We start from the raw sequence: 20599 nt of genomic DNA, 5'->3' as shown, positions 1-20599 counted from the left end.
AATCAATTGATCATTTATTTTGGTATTGCCCTCAGGTAGCCTGTTTCTGGTCTCATGTTCAGGAATTGCTGAAAATGCATAACATTGATCTAAAATTAACCCTAGAAATAGTACTGTTAGGAGATCTGGAGAGACTGGGTCAGTCAATTACTAATAAGCTTAGTAAAAGTATTTATCTTTAACTCACAATCTGTAGATTACATTTGATGGATTGAAATTGTATGTTAAACATCACAGCATAGTTGAAAGATATATGGTGTGTAGAAATCTGAAGAGTGCAGAGATGGGTGGAATGAGCAGGATGGGCTGAGGGTTAGGATGTGGAATTGGAGTTGCTGGTGGGGTATAGAATGACTGTCAAAGATAAAAGTAAAAAATAATTAAGTAAAAATAAAACAATAACAAAATAAATTTGAATGACAATGAGGGGCAGTGTTACAGCTAATGCCTTTTCGCCTGAATCAAAAATCAAATCAAATCAAATTTGTCACATACACATGGTTAGCAGATGTTAATGCGAGTGTAGCGAAATGCTTGTGCTTCTAGTTCCGACAATGCAGTAATAACCAACAAGTAATCTAACTAACAATTCCTAAACTACTGTCTTATACACAGTGTAAGTGGATAAAGAATATGTACATAAGGATATATGAATGAGTGATGGTACAGAGCAGCATAGGCAAGATACAGTAGATGGTATCGAGTACAGTATATACATATGAGATGAGTATGTAAACAAAGTGGCATAGTTAAAGTGGCTAGTGATACATGTATTACATAAGGATGCAGTCGATGATATAGAGTACAGTATATACGTATGCATATGAGAAGAATAATGTAGGGTAAGTAACATTATATAAGGTAGCATTGTTTAAAGTGGCTAGTGATATATTTACATCATTTCCCATCAATTCCCATTATTAAAGTGGCTGGAGTTGAGTCAGTGTCAGTGTGTTGGCAGCAGCCACTCAATGTTAGTGGTGGCTGTTTAACAGTCTGATGGCCTTGAGATAGAAGCTGTTTTTCAGTCTCTCGGTCCCAGCTTTGATGCACCTGTACTGACCTCGCCTTCTGGATGATAGCGGGGTGAACAGGCAGTGGCTCGGGTGGTTGATGTCCTTGATGATTTTTATGGCCTTCCTGTAACATCGGGTGGTGTAGGTGTCCTGGAGGGCAGGTAGTTTGCCCCCGGTGATGCGTTGTGCAGACCTCACTACCTTCTGGAGAGCCTTACGGTTGTGGGCGGAGCAGTTGCCGTACCAGGCGGTGATACAGCCCGCCAGGATGCTCTCGATTGTGCATCTGTAGAAGTTTGTGAGTGCTTTTGGTGACAAGCCGAATTTCTTCAGCCTCTTGAGGTTGAAGAGGCGCTGCTGCGCCTTCTTCACGATGCTGTCTGTGTGAGTGGACCAATTCAGTTTGTCTGTGATGTGTATGCCGAGGAACTTAAAACTTGCTACTCTCTCCACTACTGTTCCATCGATGTGGATAGGGGGTGTTCCCTCTGCTGTTTCCTGAAGTCCACAATCATCTCCTTAGTTTTGTTGACGTTGAGTGTGAGGTTATTTTCCTGACACCACACTCCGAGGGCCCTCACCACCTCCCTGTAGGCCGTATCGTCGTTGTTGGTAATCAAGCCTACCACTGTTGTGTCGTCCGCAAACTTGATGATTGAGTTGGAGGCGTGCGTGGCCACGCAGTCGTGGGTGAACAGGGAGTACAGGAGAGGGCTCAGAACGCACCCTTGTGGGGCCCCAGTGTTGAGGATCAGCGGGGAGGAGATGTTGTTACCTACCCTCACCACCTGGGGGCGGCCCGTCAGGAAGTCCAGTACCCAGTTGCACAGGGCGGGGTCGAGACCCAGGGTCTCGAGCTTGATGACGAGCTTGGAGGGTATTATGGTGTTGAATGCCGAGCTGTAGTCGATGAACAGCATTCTCACATAGGTATTCCTCTTGTCCAGATGGGTTAGGGCAGTGTGCAGTGTGGTTGAGATTGCATCGTCTGTGGACCTATTTGGGCGGTAAGCAAATTGGAGTGGGTCTAGGGTGTCAGGTAGGGTGGAGGTGATATGGTCCTTGACTAGTCTCTCAAAGCACTTCATGATGACGGAAGTGAGTGCTACGGGGCGGTAGTCGTTTAGCTCAGTTACCTTAGCTTTCTTTGGAACAGGAACAATGGTGGCCCTCTTGAAGCATGTGGGAACAGCAGACTGGTATAGGGATTGATTGAATATGTCCGTAAACACACCAGCCAGCTGGTCTGCGCATGCTCTGAGGGCGCGGCTGGGGATGCCGTCTGGGCCTGCAGCCCTCTGAGGGTTAACACGTTTAAGTGTTTTACTCACCTCGGCTGCAGTGAAGGAGAGACCGCATGTTTCCGTTGCAGGCCGTGTCAGTGGCACTGTATTGTCCTCAAAGCGGGCAACAAAGTTATTTAGTCTGCCTGGGAGCAAGACATCCTGGTCCGTGACTGGGCTGGATTTCTTCCTGTAGTCCGTGATTGACTGTAGTCCCTGCCACATGCCTCTTGTGTCTGAGCTGTTGAATTGAGATTCTACTTTGTCTCTGTACTGACGCTTAGCTTGTTTGATAGCCTTACGGAGGGAATAGCTGCACTGTTTGTATTCAGTCATGTTACCAGACACATTGCCCTGATTGAAAGCAGTGGTTCGCGCTTTCAGTTTCACGCGAATGCTGCCATCAATCCACGGTTTCTGGTTAGGGAATGTTTTAATCGTTGCTATGGGAACGACATCTTCAACGCACGTTCTAATGAACTTGCATTGTTGTTTTCTTTTGATTTTCTCTTGTTCATAATGTTGGTGCATTGTTCCTCAGCGACAGTTGAGGAACAATGGGAAAGTAATTCTGCTTTGAAAGTTGATAAACTTACTTTTGAGAAAATGGCCTTTGAATGTTTTGGTACTACTTCTGGAGACCCCTTCTTTGTCTACACCTATTTAGCATCGTTCACAACCTTTTAAGCTTTAGCATCACCCATTCCTTTAAGGGTTGATCCGAATGTTCTGTACTAACAACAGCAGTCAAGCGTCCAATCTAATTTGCTAGCTACTTCCAGACACAAATGAGAGAACAGCTCACAGAACATTACTCGCCCTAGCAGAGCTGGTTAGGATGTTATCCAGAGCGTTGGTGACTGCAACTGTGCTGTCAGATTGTCCGTTGGTAAATTCAGAGCGTTTCGCTCTTGGGGCATTCGTTTCGCTCTTAGGGCACACTGGACGCTCTGGCTGATGAGTGGGGTTAATCCGAACGTTCTGACCAACGGCAGTCAAGCACCCAAGTTAACTGGCTAACATTGGCTAGCTTCTTCCAGACACAAATGAGAGAACACCCCACTCTGACCATTTTACTCCCCCTAGATGAGTTGGTTATCCAGAGTGATGGTGACTGTGCTGCTGGCAACAAGGTAATTACGCTTTTTTGCTGATGTTTACTACACTGGCCATATTCAACGGGTGTTGAGCATTCGTAAATTCAAAATTAGTAATGTGTAATATCTGAAAATGTAGCCTGCTAGACTATCTTACATCATGATGGATACCAAGGTTGCCCTTAGTTTGAAGATGTAATCTGGTGACGGGTGTTTTCTCCATCTCTTTAGCTATCAGACTCTAATTCCACTGATTTCAAAACTCAGCCCTCCAGAAAGTGGAGAGCAACACTTATGCAGTTTCACTACACAATATATAAAAAACTTAAAGCTGCTTTAGACAGGATTACCTAGACATACTGACCAGCTCAAATAGACAGACATATGGCAAATAGGGCTGGGCAATATGGCCAAAATATAATATCACAGCATTTATTTAAAAAAATGGACGGTTTGACAGAATGTTGAGATTTTGAATAATAAAAGTTCTACATTTGCTCTATGAGTAGTGAGTGATCCTAGAGTGGCAGCACATACATTCTAAGGGATTTCATTGAGTCTTTCTCCATTCTGATTGTTTTATACTGTTCATTTCAACTTCAACCAAAACAAAGTTCAGCCCTTTAATAATTTCTGCATTTCCTGCACTCAATTGCAGTGGTGGAAAAAGTACCCAATTGTCATACTTGAGTAAAATTAAAGATATGTTAATATACAATTACTCAAGTAAAAGTGAGTCACCCAGTAAAATACTACTTGAGTAAAAGTCTAAAAGTATTTGGTTTTAAATATACTTAAGTATCAAATGTAATTGATAAAATGTACTTATGTATCAAAAGTAAAAGTATAAATTTCAAATTCCTTATATTAAGCAAACCATTTTCTAGTTTATCTTATTTACGGATAGCCAGGGGCACACTCCAACACTCTCAGACATAATTTACAAACAAAGCATTTGTGTTTAGTGAGTTTTACAGATCAGAGGCAGTAGATGACTGGGGATGTTCACTTGCCAAGTGTTTGAATTGGACCATTTTCCTGTCCTGCTAAGTGTTCTGCAAAGTATTTTTAGGTGTCAGGGAAAATGTATGGATTAAAAAAGTACAGTATTTTCTTTAGGAATGTAGTGAAGTAAAAGTTGTCAAAAATAAAAAATAGTCAAGTACAGATACCAAAAAAACACCTTAAGTAGTACTTGAAAGTATTTATACTTAAGTACTTTACACTACTGCTCAATTTAGATAATTTCCACACTGCCACGTAGAGCTGCACGATATGGGCAAATAATCTAGGACTTATTTTTAACCAAATTTTGCAATTGCTATTTGACTTACGAATTCAAGCAAAACTGTTGGAATCATGGAAATAGAATGACTAGTCTAATTATATAGTTAGAATATAATAGTGGGCACTTTGAATACAGTGTTGTTTGAGATGACTGCAAGGAAAATGCCAGGGAGGGGTTATTGTGACAGGGTAGGAATTAAGTGTTCATACGTATTTCCTAGGGGACCCTATAAGCTTTGGCTACATTGCATGTTTTCTCTTAGCTACTTCATGTAGCTAACATATTCCCGCTTTGCAGATTACTCTTTGATTTAGAAGATACTGTTGCACAAACAACTTGCTGATTTAGGTCTACACCATCACTGGTATTATCAGGCTGTATTGGCTAGCTACGTTTCCTCTTACTCAGTACATTCATTAGCTAGCTAGCTATTAGCATTAGCGGCTAACAATTAGCGTCTCACAAGATTTAGGGTAACTTGTTAAGAAAAGACAGACTAGCTGTTTGCTGATGTAAGAAACACAAACTTATAGTGTCTTTATAGAACACTAGTATATTTATATTAAGCAAAGTGAAAATAGAATTGTTGTCATCAACATTGTTGCATGTGCTGCATTGACCATGCAGACTGAATGCTAGTGTCTTGCGGTTGAGGAACATCAAATGGGCTCCTTGAGTGACAGGGGGCGTGGCTAGGTCTATGTGGAAAGTGGCACGGAGAGAAGGAGCTGAGAGAGATGACCCAAGTAGCTAAGTAAACTATAAAAATGTACATTGCACATGGTGTATCACATTCAAATACCGGTATATCAGAAGGTAAAGTAAAAACCCAAACCGGTCCCTGCATCAATACCGGTATATGATAAAATACGTTATACCGCCCAGCCCTAATGGCAGACCAATCCAAACTCATCTCTTGGGCATTTCCAGCACACTCATTATCTCTGCCAATCATGGCTAGCGGGAAGGTTGCTTCCTTTTTTCTGTGGCTAAACCAACTAGGCTTGTAACATAACCATTTTAATTCATATTTAAGGATGGCATTAAGTTTGTTACAAGTTTGTTATATTTACAGATGGCGTACAAGTTTGTTTCCTGTGAAGGTGTGACTCGCGATATACGCCTAGTTTCCTGAAACAGGTCACAAATGAGGCCTAGACTCAAGTTACATTTCCACCACCTGCTGTGGCAGAATTCTCAAGCCATACAATATCTCATCTGACTTCTGCTCTTCTTGCTCTTCCTCATTCTTCCCTCTCTTTATTTCTTAATACCTTCATCTTCTTCCTCTCGTCTTTTCTTTTGCTCTCCCCTACCTCTCTCTCGTTAGGTGACGTGGTGGCAGCCGAGAGCAGCGTGGACCCAGGGACGACCTGGCAGAGGGGGCGTAATGCCTGGGGCACTCGTGGCCTCTTCCCTGTGTCCTGCGTGAAAGAGCTCCACCTGTCGGGTCACTCCAGGCAGCTGTCAGAGCGCAGCGCCCAGGCCCAGGCTTCCGAGCTCCCCCCATATGCCTTCGGCCAGGCCAGGGCACTCATGGGCCTCCATGCACAGCTCCATGAGGAGTTAGACTTCTGCAAGGGGGACCTTATCACCATCATCGGCCTACCCGAGCCTGGTTGGTTCCAGGGAGAGCTGGTCGGACGCAGGGGAGTGTTTCCTGAAGGATTCGTGGAGCTTCTGGGGCCCCTGAGGTCCCCACATGATACAGAGGTTGACCCCATGAGCTACAAGACTGAACCTTTGACCTATGAGCCCTACAGTAGTGGGAAAGTGATTGAGGAGGTGTTTTCCAGGGAGGATGAAGAAGAGGAGGAGGATGGGGTGTATGGGGTAGCACTGCACGACTTTCGGGCCATGGAGCCAGGAGAGTTGGAATTTGACGTGGGGGACCGTATCCGGGTGGTGAACACCCTGGAGGACGGTTGGTTGTCGGGCGAGCTGAGAGGGCGATGTGGGGTCTTTCCTCATCGCTTTGTCAAGATTGAGGATTATGGGCAAAGCATGAGGGAAGACATGGAAGCTGTAAAAATGGAAGAGCTAGAGGAGTATAGCAGCTACACCTTGGACTGCAGCTCCGGGCAACAGGACCATAGCCAGACAAAGTACGGTTCTGAGTGGAGACCCCAAGAGGACCACACTGTGTGGGACCTGGATTACTTTGATAGGGTGGAAGAAAGGATGTGGCAGGGGGACTCTGTCAGCGAGAGTCTTTCCCAGGAGACTGCAGAGGACCAGACCCAGGACAGGGGGGAGAGAAGAGATGGGGCTAAAGCGCAACCTGACAGGCCTCCAGCCCCCCATGGGCCCCAGAGACCCAGCTCTGTCCCTCAGGCAAGGCCCAGGCTTCTCCCTCGACCTAATGTGCCATCTCTGGGCCACAGGCATCACATCAGCCCTAACGCCACCAATAATGGTAGTAGGACTAGCCACCCTGATACGACCCTACCACCACTACTCAACAGAGCCCTTAGCCTAGCTACACCTAGCACCCAGTCAGCCTGGTCCAAAGGTAACGGCCACTACCTCGGAGCACTAGAGGGCGCCACCAATGGCAAAGGTCCTAGTCTGGGCAAGGAATTGTTAAGTCTAGTGGTGGAGGGCCACAGGCAGAAAAAGCTGACCCGCCACTCCAGCGTCAATGATGCAGACTTGCTACTTGGTTGCCGTGGTGAGCGTAGGGCGCTGTCCCAGCGGAAGGGACAATGCTCCAATGGTCTCCTGCCCGCTTCCCTCACCTTGGATTCCCTGGCAACATCAGTCGGTGACCTGGAGACCAAGTTATCCCAGCAGCTCTTGCAGTTTGAAAGGAGCCTGCCGGGGCACGGAGGGGTCGATTTTGTCGGGGCTGCTGCTGGGGATGTTGTTGGGGCTACTGCCGAGGACAATGGAAGCCGACAATCCAACATCTCCCGTCACTTTTCCATAATGGACTTCAGTAGCGAGAGCGACATCATGCGAGGCTCCTCTCACTCCCAACTGACCCTCCTCCAACCCTCTTCCTCATCGTCCTCCCTGGAGAGGTGCAAAACCCTTCGCCCCCCTCCCCCTCGTCCAAGAATCCTCCACCCCCCAGTTCGAGCTCCCTACAAACCGGCACGCCCTGCGCCTCGCCCACCCTGTCCCCGGCAACCATCTCCTCCCCTTAATAACCTCCAGCCCTTTGGACCCCTCTTCTACACCTGCGAGGAGGGGGAGGGGTATGTGACACAGACTGAGAGTAGAGAAGAATCTGAACCTGCCTTCGGTGACCTGGCTCTGGAGCAAGAGAAGGAGATGGAGCAGCACCTTGAGATGGACAGGGATATCAAGATTGAGAGGCAAAGAGAGATGCAGCAAAAGGAGGAGTACAGGCTGCTGCTGCGGCTGCAGGAGGTGGAGAAGGACATGGAGGCGTACGCCCACACAGCCTCAGAGCTGAGGACCCTGCTGGAGGAAGAGGAGGAGGAGGAGGAGGAGGAGGACGAGACGTCCTGTCTGCAGACCCTGGAGAACCTGGAATTCTGCACTTACACCCTGTCGACTCTGGCCCTTGAACAGCAGCATCTACAGCAGCAGCTACAAGGTAAATGGCTTCACTTATCCCACAACAAGTTCACAAGAGGTCCACAAAAGTCTGCTTCAGAAACAGCCCTATAGGCCCTATCCTTTAGGTACTCTTGTAGATCTGAAAGGAATGTGTATTGTTCAGGCAATATGGCAAAATTCCACTTACTCTATCAGAGGGCAAAGGTGAAGCTACTACAATATTCTCTACACCCATCCAAATCTTTCAGATCTGAACAACAGCATCAGCTACTAGGACAGAGAGATTCATATAACAGGCACTGAATATGGAACGGCAACAGAATTGGGAGCCACTGTTGAATTTAAATGACCGGGTTTCAAACTTGGATCGTCTGCTCAATATGATGCTATTCTGCTTCGCTAAAGGCTAGGTATGCTGCATGCAATCAATTCATACTAGTGCCATAATTGACCTCTGAACACTGACCCAGGAAAAGCAGCTGTTATAAAGTATGGGTTATGTTTACAATTGGGGAGATTGATGCCAGAGTTGGCTCATAAAACCAGTTAGCAACCTGGCCCTGAGACCAAAACCTGATGTTGTCACCAAGTGTCAGATTTAAAATTCATTCCAGAATTAGCTTGGTCTCCCAAATCCCTGTCAGCACCCCTGGGGTAGGTGCTATGTAAGGTAAGGTCAGAGGGTCCCCTCTTACACACTGGCCAAACAGATCCCTGGTTAGCAGTAGAGAAAAGGGACTTGTTCTGCACCGAGGCTAATCTCAATTTGGTAACCACATCTTATTTGAATAACTGGGCTGTCTATCTCTCCACAATCATCGCAGGCCACAAATGGGGATTTACATACATTTGCATAATGTTGAAATGACTGTTAAAGTGTGTGTATGTAGGAAAAGTAAGGGGATACCTAGCCAGTTGCAAACTGAATGCATTCAACCGAAATGTGTCTTCCGCATTTAACCCAACCCCTCTGCACCATTGAGCACATAACACATTGTGGCTCCTAGCCACCCAATTAAATGAATCATGTACCAATTAACTCATTAGGAATTTGGGGCACCACAGAATACGTTAAATAAGTTAAAATCTCCCGAATTAAACTCTAGAAGATATATGTTATATATTGATAAGTCAATTATTAAATCATTACCTCATATCAATTCTCATTCTGAATACTCATAACCTTCTTGGGTCTGCACAAACCCCAGCCTTGAGCATTATTCAGTACTGCACAAATTGGTTTCATTATTTATTTACTAGCGAACTAAATAACAGTCAGGTCCCTAGTGGACTGACAAGATATGACAGCTTATTACACAGCGATGGAGAAGGGGGTGGGGAAAATAGATAGAGAAACTGACATTTATCGTGGATACATTCTAGGACTGTCCTCACATTAATCATATGCCTTGCACATGAACGGCATGAATAAGAAAATAATTAATGTATTTACGTGTTGAATACATTTAGTTCGTTGTTTATCTCGGTCGGAACCAAGCCCTCTCAAAGTTGTTTCCTTTGAGCCACTTGTACATGCTCTGATTGTCCACCAGAGGTCACAATATCCTTCCTTCACAATGGGCTATTTCCGAACAATATATATATTACACACACTAGTGTGTGTATGTATATATACACTGCTCAAAAAAATAAAGGGAACACTAAAATGACACATCCTAGATCTGAATGAATGAAATATTCTTATTAACTTTTTTCTTTACATAGTTAAATGTGCTGACAACAAAATCACACACAAATTATCAATGGAAATCAAATTTATCAACCCATGGAGGTCTGGATTTGTAGTCACTCTAAAAATTAAAGTGGAAAACCACACTACAGGCTGATCCAACTTTGATGTAATGTCCTTAAAACAAGTCAAAATGAGGCTCAGTAGTGTGTGTGGCCTCCACGTGCCTGTATGACCTCCCTACAACGCCTGGGAATGCTCCTGATGAGGTGGCGGATGGTCTCCTGAGGGATCTCCTCCCAGACCTGGACTAAAGCATCCGCCAACTCCTGGACAGTCTGTTGTGCAACGTGGCATTGGTGGAAGGAGCGAGACATGATGTCCCAGATATGTTCAACTGGATTCAATGGTGGGCCAGTCCAAAGCATCAATGCCTTCCTCTTGCAGGAACTGCTGACATACTCCAGCCACATGAGGTCTAGCATTGTCTTGCATTAGGAGGAACCCAGGGCCAACCGCACCAGCATATGGTCTCACAAGTGGTCTGAGGATCTCATCTCGGTACCTAATGGCAGTCAGGCAACCTCTGGCGAGCACATGGAGGGCTGTGTGGCCCCCCAAAGAAATGCCACCCCACACCATGACTGACCCACCACCAAACCGGTCATGCTGGAGGATGTTGCAGGCAGCAGAATGTTCTCCACGGCGTCTCCAGACTCTGTCACATGTGCTCAGTGTGAACCTGCTTTCATCTGTGAAGAGCACAAGGCGCCAGTGGAGAATTTGCCAATCTTGGTGTTCTCTGGCAAATGCCAAACGTCCTGCACGGTGCTGGGCTGGAAGCACAACCCCCACCTGTGGACGTCGGGCCCTCATACCACCCTCATGGAGTCTGTTTCTGACCGTTTGAGCAGACACATGCACATTTGTGGCCTGCTGGAGGTCATTTTACAGGGCTCTGGCAGTGCTCCTCTTGCTCCTCCTTGCACAAAGGAGGTAGCGGTCCTGCTGCTGGGTTGTTGCCCTCCTACGGCCTCCTCCACGTCTCCTGATGTACTGGCCTTTCTCATGGTAGCACCTCCATGCTCTGGACACTACGCTGACAGACACAGCAAACCTTCTTGCCACAGCTCGCATTGATGTACTATCCTGGATGAGCTGCACTCCCTGAGCCACTTGTGTGGGTTGTAGACTCCGTCTCATGCTACCACTAGAGTGAAAGCACCGCCAGCATTCAAAAGTGACCAAAACATCAGCCAGGAAGCATAGGAACTGAGAAGTGGTCTGTGGTCACCACTTGCAGAACCACTCCTTTATTGGGGGTGTCTTGGTAATTGCCTATAATTTCCACCTGTTGTCTATTGCATTTGCACAACAGCATGTGTAATTTATTGTCAATCAGTGTTGCTTCCTAAGTGGACAGTTTGATTTCACAGAAGTGTGATTGACTTGTAGTTACATTGTGTTGTTTAACCTCTAGCGTCAAGCAATCCCGTATCCGGGAGCGTAACCATAGCCTCAAGCTCATTACCATAATGCAATGTTAACTATTCATGAAAATCGCAAATGAAATTAAAGAAATATATTCACTCACAAGCTTAGCCTTTTGTTAACACTGTCATCTCGGATTTTCAAAATATGCTTTTCAACCATCGCTACACAAGCATTTGTGTAAGAGGTATTGATAGCTAGCATAGCATTAGCCTAGAATTCAGCAGGCAACATTTTCAAAAAACAAGAAAAGCATTCAAATAAAATCATTTACCTTTGAAGAACTTTGGATGTTTTCAATGAGGAGACTCTGTTAGATAGCAAATTCAGTTTTTCCAAAAATATTTTTTGTGTAAGAGTTATCGCTCTGTTTTGTTCATCACGTTTGGCTAAGAAAAAAACCCAAAAATTCAGTCATTACAATGCCAAACTTTTTTCCAAATTAACTCCATAATATCGACAGAAACATGACAAATGTTGTTTAGAATCAATCCTCAAGGTGATTTTCACATATCTATTTGATGATAAATCATTTGTGGCAGTTGCCTTTCTCCTCTGAACCAAATGGAAAAGTGCACGCAGCTGGAGATTGCGCAATAATTTTGACGGAGGACACCAAGCGAACATCTGGTAAATGTAGTCTCCTATGGTCAATCTTCCAATGATATGCCTACAAATACGTCACAATGCTGCAGACACCTTGGGGAAACGACAGAAAGTGTAGGCTCATTCCTGACGCATTCACAGCCATATAAGCAGACATTGGAACACAGCGCATTCAAAATCTGGGGCGCTTCCTGTATGAAATTTTATCTAGATTTCACCTGTAGCATTAGTTCTGTGGTACTCACAGACTATCTTTGCAGTTTTGGTAACGTCAGAGTGTTTTCTTTCCAAAGCTGTCAATTATATGCATAGTCAAGCATCTTTTCGTGACAAAATATCTTGTTTAAAACGGGAACGTTTTTTTATCCAAAAATTAAGAGCGCCCCCTATATCGAAGAAGTTAAGTGTTCCCTTTATTTTTTGAGCAGTATATATATATATATATAAATATATATATATATATACATATATATATATATATATATATATATATATATATATATATATATATATATATATATATATATATATATATATATATATATATATATATATATATGCGTACGTGTGTATATGTGTGTGTGTTGGCCAGCATCCCGGAGTCGGCTCTTCACGGTTGACTTTGATACTGGTGTTTTGCAGGTACTATTTGATGAAGCTACCAGTTGAGGACTTGTGAGGCGTCTGTTTCACAAACTGAATGGACTTGTCCTCTTGCTCAGTTAAGCACCGAGACCTCCCACTCCTCTTTATATTCTGGTTAGAGACAGTTTGCACTGTTCTGTGAAGGGAGTCGTACACAACGTTGTACCAGATCTTCAGTGTCTTAGCAATTTCTTGCATGGAATAGCCTTCATTTATCAGAACAAGAATAGACTGATGAGTTTCAGAAGAAAGTGCTTTGTTTCTGGCCATTTGGAGCCTGTAATTGAACCCACAAGTGCTGATGCTCCAGATACTCAACTAGTCTAAAGAAGGCCAGTTTTATTGATTATTTAATCAGGACAACAATTTTAGTTGTGTTAATAAATTTGCAAAAGGTTTTTCTAATGATCAAATAGACTTTTAAAATGAAAAACTTGGATTAGGTAACACAACGTGCCATTGGAACACAGGAGTGATGGTTGCTGATAATGGGCCTCTGTGAGCCTATGTAGATATTCCATTCAAAATCAGCCATTTCCAGCTACAATGGTAATTTGCAACATTAACCATGTCTACATGTCTACACTATATTTCGGATCATTTGGATGTTATTTTAATGGACAAAAAATGGCTTTTCTTTCAAAAACAAGGACATTCTAAGTGACCCCGTGTGTGTGTGTGTGTGTGTGTGTGTGTGTGTGTGTGTGTGATATATATATATATATATATACACACACTTTACATTACATTTTTTAAATATACCATTATTTCCCCCCGCAAACTCTACCACCCCTCCCCCAATTGGCATAAACTAATCAACAGTAACACTGAGGCTTCTACTTCCAGCTTATACGTACTATACACATTTTACAGACACAATCTATTTTACAATAGTTATATTTAGTTTGTTTTTAATCCTGGCAATCCAGTTTGATTTCTTTTTGCAATGTATTTGTAAATGCTGTTTCACAAATGTTCTGAACCTATATACATTTTACAGACCCATATGTTTTACATTGTTTATCTTATTTGTCCCAACCTTAAGCTCCATTCAACCCTTCCCATCTATCTCTTAAACACCATCCTTATTGGATTTATATTTGACATATATTTGTCCACTGTGCTGTGGTGCTTCACAAAAGGTTGACTTTAGGCATTTTTGGGGATTGCTGAAAATGTACCAGAATTATTTATTTATGCAAACTACATAGTTCTGATTTTACCCAGTTACTAATTCCCCCTGTGATAAGGAAGTAAAATACAAATGTAGTGCCTCAGAATGAGGCCAGTTCCATTTAGTTTTCATTTGGGATACTTTGAACTGGGATTACTGTCGTATGGCAAATGTTTCTGAGCAGACAAGATGCAACCAACAAGCTTTTAGATAAGATTTTTATCAAGAGTATAAAGATTTTTTTGATGGAACAATCCAAAGTCAAAGTTCAGGTCTACCTCAAAAGTCATGTCAAGAGGTGTTTAATGCCTTCCATCTGTTGTGTAAATCCAGCTTCAAGCCCTTTGCCTCATCCCCAAAGTAATGGAAAAGCTTTGATTTTGGAGTGAACTGTCCTTTTATGTTGTCCAAAACACACAGTCAAGTCTGGATTCCAAGTCTCTCTGTACAAATGCTTGTTGCTAGAAGCTGCTATAGCAAAGCTGTATACGCAATACCAACACAGGCTCTCCTCAGGGATGTGTTTTGTCCCCACTTCTGTACATCTTGTACACTAATAGTTGTACTAGTTCCCATACTGACAGACACCACGTTAAGTTCACTGATGACACTGCCTTGATCAGCCTGTTGCATGATGAGGAACATCATGGCCCGGTCCTAGATGACTTTGTAGAGTGGTGTGAGGAATCACACTTGGTCCTCAATACCAACAAGACCAAAGAGATGTGCATAGACTTCAGGAAGCGTACAACACCTACCTCTGCAACATCTATCAGAGGTCAGAATATAGAAATTGTAGAGGAACATAAATATATGGGTGTCCTTTTGGACAATAAGCTTCAGTGGAGTACATGTACAGACCTGATCTACAAAAAGAGCCAACAGAGACTGTACTTTCTAAAAAAGTTGGGTTCTTTTAATATAGACTGTACAATACTGACTCTGTTTTACAAATCCTTTCCTTTGTTTGTTGGTTTGGCAATGCCACTGTCAGCCAGAGAAACATGCTGAGAAGGATTATTACCACAGCAAGCAAGGTACTTGGAGTCAAACAGACAGGCCTGGATGAGATCTATAAGGTCAGGGCCCTCCGTAAGGCTCACAAAATAATTTTAGACCCAAGCCCCCCCCTGTACCTGGACTGTGAATTACTCCCCTCTGGGCACAGGTATAGGGCACCCCTCAGCAGGAAAAACAGAACGAGACAATCATTTGTGCCAGGTGTGATATCCCTCCTAAATAGCTTGGGCGAATGTTCCCATTGACCCCGTAAGGCCAGCAGGCTAGTCTTCTTTAAAAAAGAAAGTTTTATTTATTACTATTATTATTTGTATTAGTGCGTAACTGTTATGATAGTTGTGTTGTCAATCTTGTTTTGTATTTAAACGCCACTTTAAATGTAAACATGACACTGCAACAAAATTTCCCCATGGGGACAATAAAGTCAGTAAGTAAAGAACCCTCGTTAGATTTCTCATAAGCGTGTTAGCTAACTTCACTTCAACTGCTAATGTTCAGTTAGTCTAATCCTCAAATCCGATTGAGTCAGCAGGTAAATTCAAGATATGCTGAACTTAAACTTGGTTCATAACATCAGTCGTGAAGTGGGAGCTGACGACGCACACCCAAATGGTTGACGAGGTGCAGACCCATGGATAATCAACTTGAACCGACCCTTAAGGCACTGCCCACTGGACACACCATGTCATTTCAACTGGAATTTGGGTAGTATTTGTTTGAGATGTTGATCAATGAGATTTCCACCTTTTATTCACCCACTCAAAAAGACAGAAAGTGGTTTGTTGAATTCCCAATGTGTTATCACTGCTTTCAAGCATCTAAAAGCACAACCAAATTCCAATGGAGGACTTAATTCTTCCTGCTTCCGCTGATATGACTGAGACAGTGCTGGGGAAAAGGCCAACAAAAACTATACAGACAATGCTTCATCAAACAAACAGTTTCACGACACATCAGTGACATGGCAAGAGATGTTTAGAAACAATTACTGCTTCGCATACAAGCCAATGAATTCTATGCGTTAGAGCTGCACGAGTCAACAGTCGTGGCGGGCCTGCCACAGCTCCTGGTATATGTCCGTTACGTTTATGGGGGGTCAATTAAGGAAGACATCCTCTTCTGCCAACCACTGGAAACCAGGACAACAGGAAAGGATATTTTTACTGGACAGCTTTGTGACATCAAATGGACTTGGGTGGTCAAGATGTGTTGGTATCTGTACTGATGGCGCAAAAACCTTGACAGGAAGACTTAGGTGTATCGTAATGCGCGTACAAGCAGTTTCTCCTGACGCCACTTGGGGACACTGCAGCATCCACCGAGAGGCTCTTGCTGACAAAGGAGTGCCTGAGAGCTTGAAAGCCGTTTTGGACACGACAGTGAAAATGGTTAACTTTGTTAAAGCAAGGCCCGTGAGCTCTCATGTATTTTCTGCACTATGCAATGATATGGGAGGCGACAATGTAACACTTTTACAACATACAACATACAGAAGTGCGCAGGTTATCAAGGGTAAAAGTATTGACACTTTTTTTTAAATTGAGAGACTAGCTTAAAGTTTTCTTTACTGACCATAATTTTCACTTGTCTGACCGTTTGCATGATGACGGGTTTCTTGCGCGACTGGCCTATCTGGGTGATGTTTTTTTCTCACCTCAATTATCTGAATCTAGGATTACAGGGACTCTTCGCAACTATATTCAATGTGTGGGAAAAATTGAGGCTATGATTAAGAAGTTGGAGCTCTTTTCTGTCTGCATTAGCAAGGACAACACACAGGTCCTTACATCATTGTATGATCTTTTTGTGTGCAAATTAACTCAAGCTTACGGACAATGTCAAATGTGATATAGTGAAGCACCTGAGTGAGTTGGGTGCGCAATTACGCAGATAATTTCCCAAAACAGATGACACACAACTGAATTCGTTATCCCTTTCATGCCTCCAGTCCACTGATCAAGAGAGCCTCATCGAAATTGCAATAAACGGGTCTGTGAAAATTGAATTTAATCAGAAGCCACTGCCAGATTTCTGAGTTGGGCTGTGCTCCGAGTATCCTGCCTTGGCAAATCGTGCTGTTAAGACACTGAAGTCCTTTGCAACCATGTATCTATGTAATAGTGGATTCTCGGCCCTCACCAGCATTAAAACTAAATACAGGCACAGACTGGGTGTGGAAAATGATTTAACACTGAGACTCTCTCCAATACAACCCAACATTGCAGAGTTACAGTGGGGCAAAAAAGTATTTAGCCAGCCACCAATTGTGCAAGTTCTCCCACTTAAAAAGATGAGAGGCCTGTAATTTTCATCATAGGTACACTTCAACTGTGACAGACAAAATTAGAAAAAAAATCAAGAAAAATCACATTGTAGGATTTTTTATGAATTTATTTGCAAATTATGGTGGAAAATAAGTACTTTTTTTCACACTGTAAGTTCAAAATGCTTTATTACCATGTCAAAAGTGCCAAACCAACAGACATACAGAATATTTAGGATCATTGATGAGAATTTGTTATATGTACTGAATTTTGTAATGAACCTACACATGTATGAAAAACAATTGGATAGAAAATAACATTAAAATGACATGAAGTGCATATAAATGTAATATTACTACAGTTTTTATATTATTGACATTATTTTTTTCTTTCTCTATATTATTGGGTCTGGTGATTGTTTGCAATAGATCAAATATTGTGATTGTTATACATCTTAATGTTATCAAGGCCTTTCACTGTTCTGTGATCAGTGAACCTTCAGTTAAATTTTTTTAAATTGTGACTTTATTTAGGTTTGCTCATATACTTGTATAGAATCATTACACAATAATAGCTACAAATATGAACAGGGTTTGTAATCACAGCTTTGTTTCTCTTTATTAAGTGATACTTTCCTTACAGTAACCAGGTTTCTATCAAACCTTTTTAAGTAAGTAAAGTGCATGTCTGATAAGAAAGTTAATGACGGGCCCGGGGGAAACGGAACATTTTTTGTTAAACTTTCCCAAAGTCTACAAAACAAAATTTATTAGGATATGGTTATAGTCACAGCCGTGTATATTCCCACTCAAACCGATACCACGACAGCCCTCAAAGAACCAAACTGGAAACCACATATCCTGAAGTTGCATTTATTTGTGCTGGTGATTTTAAAGTAAATTTGTGGAAATGCTACTGAAGTTCTATCAACACATTGACTGTAGTACTCGCGCTGCTAAAACACTCGACCACCGCTACTCCAACCTCCGGGATACCTACAATGCTCTCCCCCGACCTCCCTTCGGCAAATCTGATCATGACTCCATTTTGCTACTCCCTTCCTATAGGCAGATACAAAAAAAATTAAGTACCCGTGCTAAGAAGTATTCAACGCTGATCTGACCAATCGGAATCCACGCTTCACATTTGTTTTGATTACGTGGACTGGGATATGTTCAGGGTAGCCTCCGAGAATAGCATTGACGAATACACTGAAACGGTTACTGAGTTTATCAGACTATTAAATCCTACCCTAACCAGAAACCATGGATAGATGGCAGCGTTCACTCCAAAAAAAAGCAAGAACCACCACATTTATCCACTGCAATTTGACTGGGAATATGGTTGAATACAACAAACATTGTAGTTATTCCCTCCGTAAGGCAATCAAACAGGCAAAATGTCAGTATAGAGACAAAGTGGAGTCGCAATTCAACTGCTTAGACATGAGACGTATGTGGCAGGGTCTACAGACAATCACGGACTACAAAGGGAAAATTTCCGGACATGCTAAACACCTCTTCGCCTGCTTTGAGAATAACACAGTGCCACCGACGCGGCCCGCTACCAAGGACTGTGGGCTCTCCTCCGTGGCCAACGTAAGACATTTAAGCTTGTTAATCCTTGCAAGGCTGCCGGCCCAGACGGCATCCCTAGCTGCGTCCTGAGAGCATGCGCAGACCAGCTGGCTGTAGTGTTTACGGACATATTCAATCTCTCCTTATCCCAGTCTGCTGTCCCCACGTGCAAGATGTCAACATGTCCACCATTGTTCCTGTTCCCAAGAAAGCAAAGGTAACAAAACTAAATGACTGTCTCCCCATAGCACTCACTTCTGTCATCATGAAGTGCTTTGAGAGACTAGTCAAGTATCATATCACCTCTACCTTACCTGGCACCCTAGGCCCACTTCCATTTGCTTACCGCCCCAATAGATCCACATATGATGCAATCGCCATTGCACTGCACACTGCACTATTCCATATGGACAAGAAGAATACCTATGTAACGATGCTGTTCATTGACTATAGCTCAGCATTCAACACCATAGTACCCTCCAAGCTCATCATTAGGCTCGAGGCCCTGGGTCTGAACCCCACCCTGTGCAACAGGGTCCTGGACTTCCTGATGGGTTGCCCCCAGGTGGTGAAGGTAGGAAACAACACCTCCACTTCACTGATCATCACCACTGGGGCCCCAAAAGGGTGTGTGCTCAGCCCCCTCCTGTACTCCCTGTTCACCCATGACTGCGTGGCCATACACGCCTCCAACTCGATCATCAAGTTTGCATACGACACCTCAGTATGCCTGATTACCAACAATGACGGGACAGCCTACAGGGAGGAGGTGAGAGCCCTGGGAGTGTGGTGCCAGGAAAATAGCCTCATACCCAACGTCAGCAAAACGAAGTAGAAACAACCACCCGAGCCACTGCCTGTTCATCCCACTATCATCCAGAAGGCGAGGTCAGTACAGGTGCATCAAAGCTGGGACTGAGAGATTGAAAAAAAGCTCAAGGCCATCAGATTGTTAAACAGCCACCATTAGCACAGAGAGACGGCTGCCTACCTACAGACTTGATGTCATAGGCCACTTTAATAAATGGAACACTAGTCACTTTAATAATGCCACTTTAAGAATGTTTACGTATCACATTACTCATCGCATACAGTGCCTTGCAAAAGTATTCATCCCGAGAGACAGAAAATAGGTTTCTATCTCAAGGCCATCAGATTGTTAAAAAGCCATCACTAGCACATTGGAGGCTGATGCCCTATACCCATAGACTTGAAATCACTGGCCATTATAATAATGGAACACTAGTCACTTTAATAATGTTGACATATTTTGCATTACTCATGTATATACTGTATTCTGTTCTATTCTGCTATATCTTAGTCTGTGCCGCTCTGACATTGCTCATCCAAATATTTATATATTCTTAATTCTATTCCTTTTCTTTAGATTTGAATCTATTAAGTCTATTGTGTGTGTTGTTGTGAAGTTGTTAGAAATGACTTGTTAAATATGAGATATTTTAGATATTACTGCACTGTTGGAGCTAGAAACACAAGCATTTCGCTACACCCGCAATAGCATCTGCTCAACACATGTATGTGATCAATAATATTTGATTTAAACAAATTATGATGAACTTCACAGGGTAGTGGAAGTGCAAGGTGATGAGCTTGATGCTCCTTTCCAATAAATATTGAGGGTATTTTTCTGATGACATGATCATTGATGCTTGTCTGCCATTTGACAGATAAAAATAATCTTGATCTTTGTCCATAATAGTCTCATCATATAGGCTATATGTGCGCTCTAGCCTAAAGCACACCCTGCGCTCATCAGTAGGGTTGAACATGCGATGGAAAGCCGTTTAAGTTGTATTTGTTTATTCGGTACATGAGAATTTAACCTCAAAAGTTATTGAGACGCCCTATAACATCAACACAGCATTTCATCTGCAACAAGTCAATTTGATGGTATCATAT

The 20599-nt window shown here is 43.1% G+C and overlaps 1 protein-coding gene across 2 annotated transcripts in view; it reads left to right on the top strand.

Moving 5' to 3' along the window:
* The window catches only part of dnmbp (dynamin binding protein), a 122379-nt gene that overhangs the window by 46045 nt on the left and 55735 nt on the right, over positions 1 to 20599 (top strand). For both annotated transcript variants that reach the window (XM_064950955.1, XM_064950954.1), the window contains exon 4: positions 6015 to 8249. In XM_064950955.1, the coding sequence (XP_064807027.1) occupies positions 6015 to 8249 (2235 nt within the window). The remainder of the gene's footprint in view (positions 1 to 6014; positions 8250 to 20599) is intronic.

Source organism: Oncorhynchus masou, chromosome 31 (assembly GCF_036934945.1).
Source record: "Oncorhynchus masou masou isolate Uvic2021 chromosome 31, UVic_Omas_1.1, whole genome shotgun sequence".
NCBI classification, from domain to species: domain Eukaryota; kingdom Metazoa; phylum Chordata; class Actinopteri; order Salmoniformes; family Salmonidae; genus Oncorhynchus; species Oncorhynchus masou.
The sequence above is the reverse complement of the archived record's forward strand: the minus strand, read 5'-3'. Positions and strand labels throughout refer to the sequence as shown.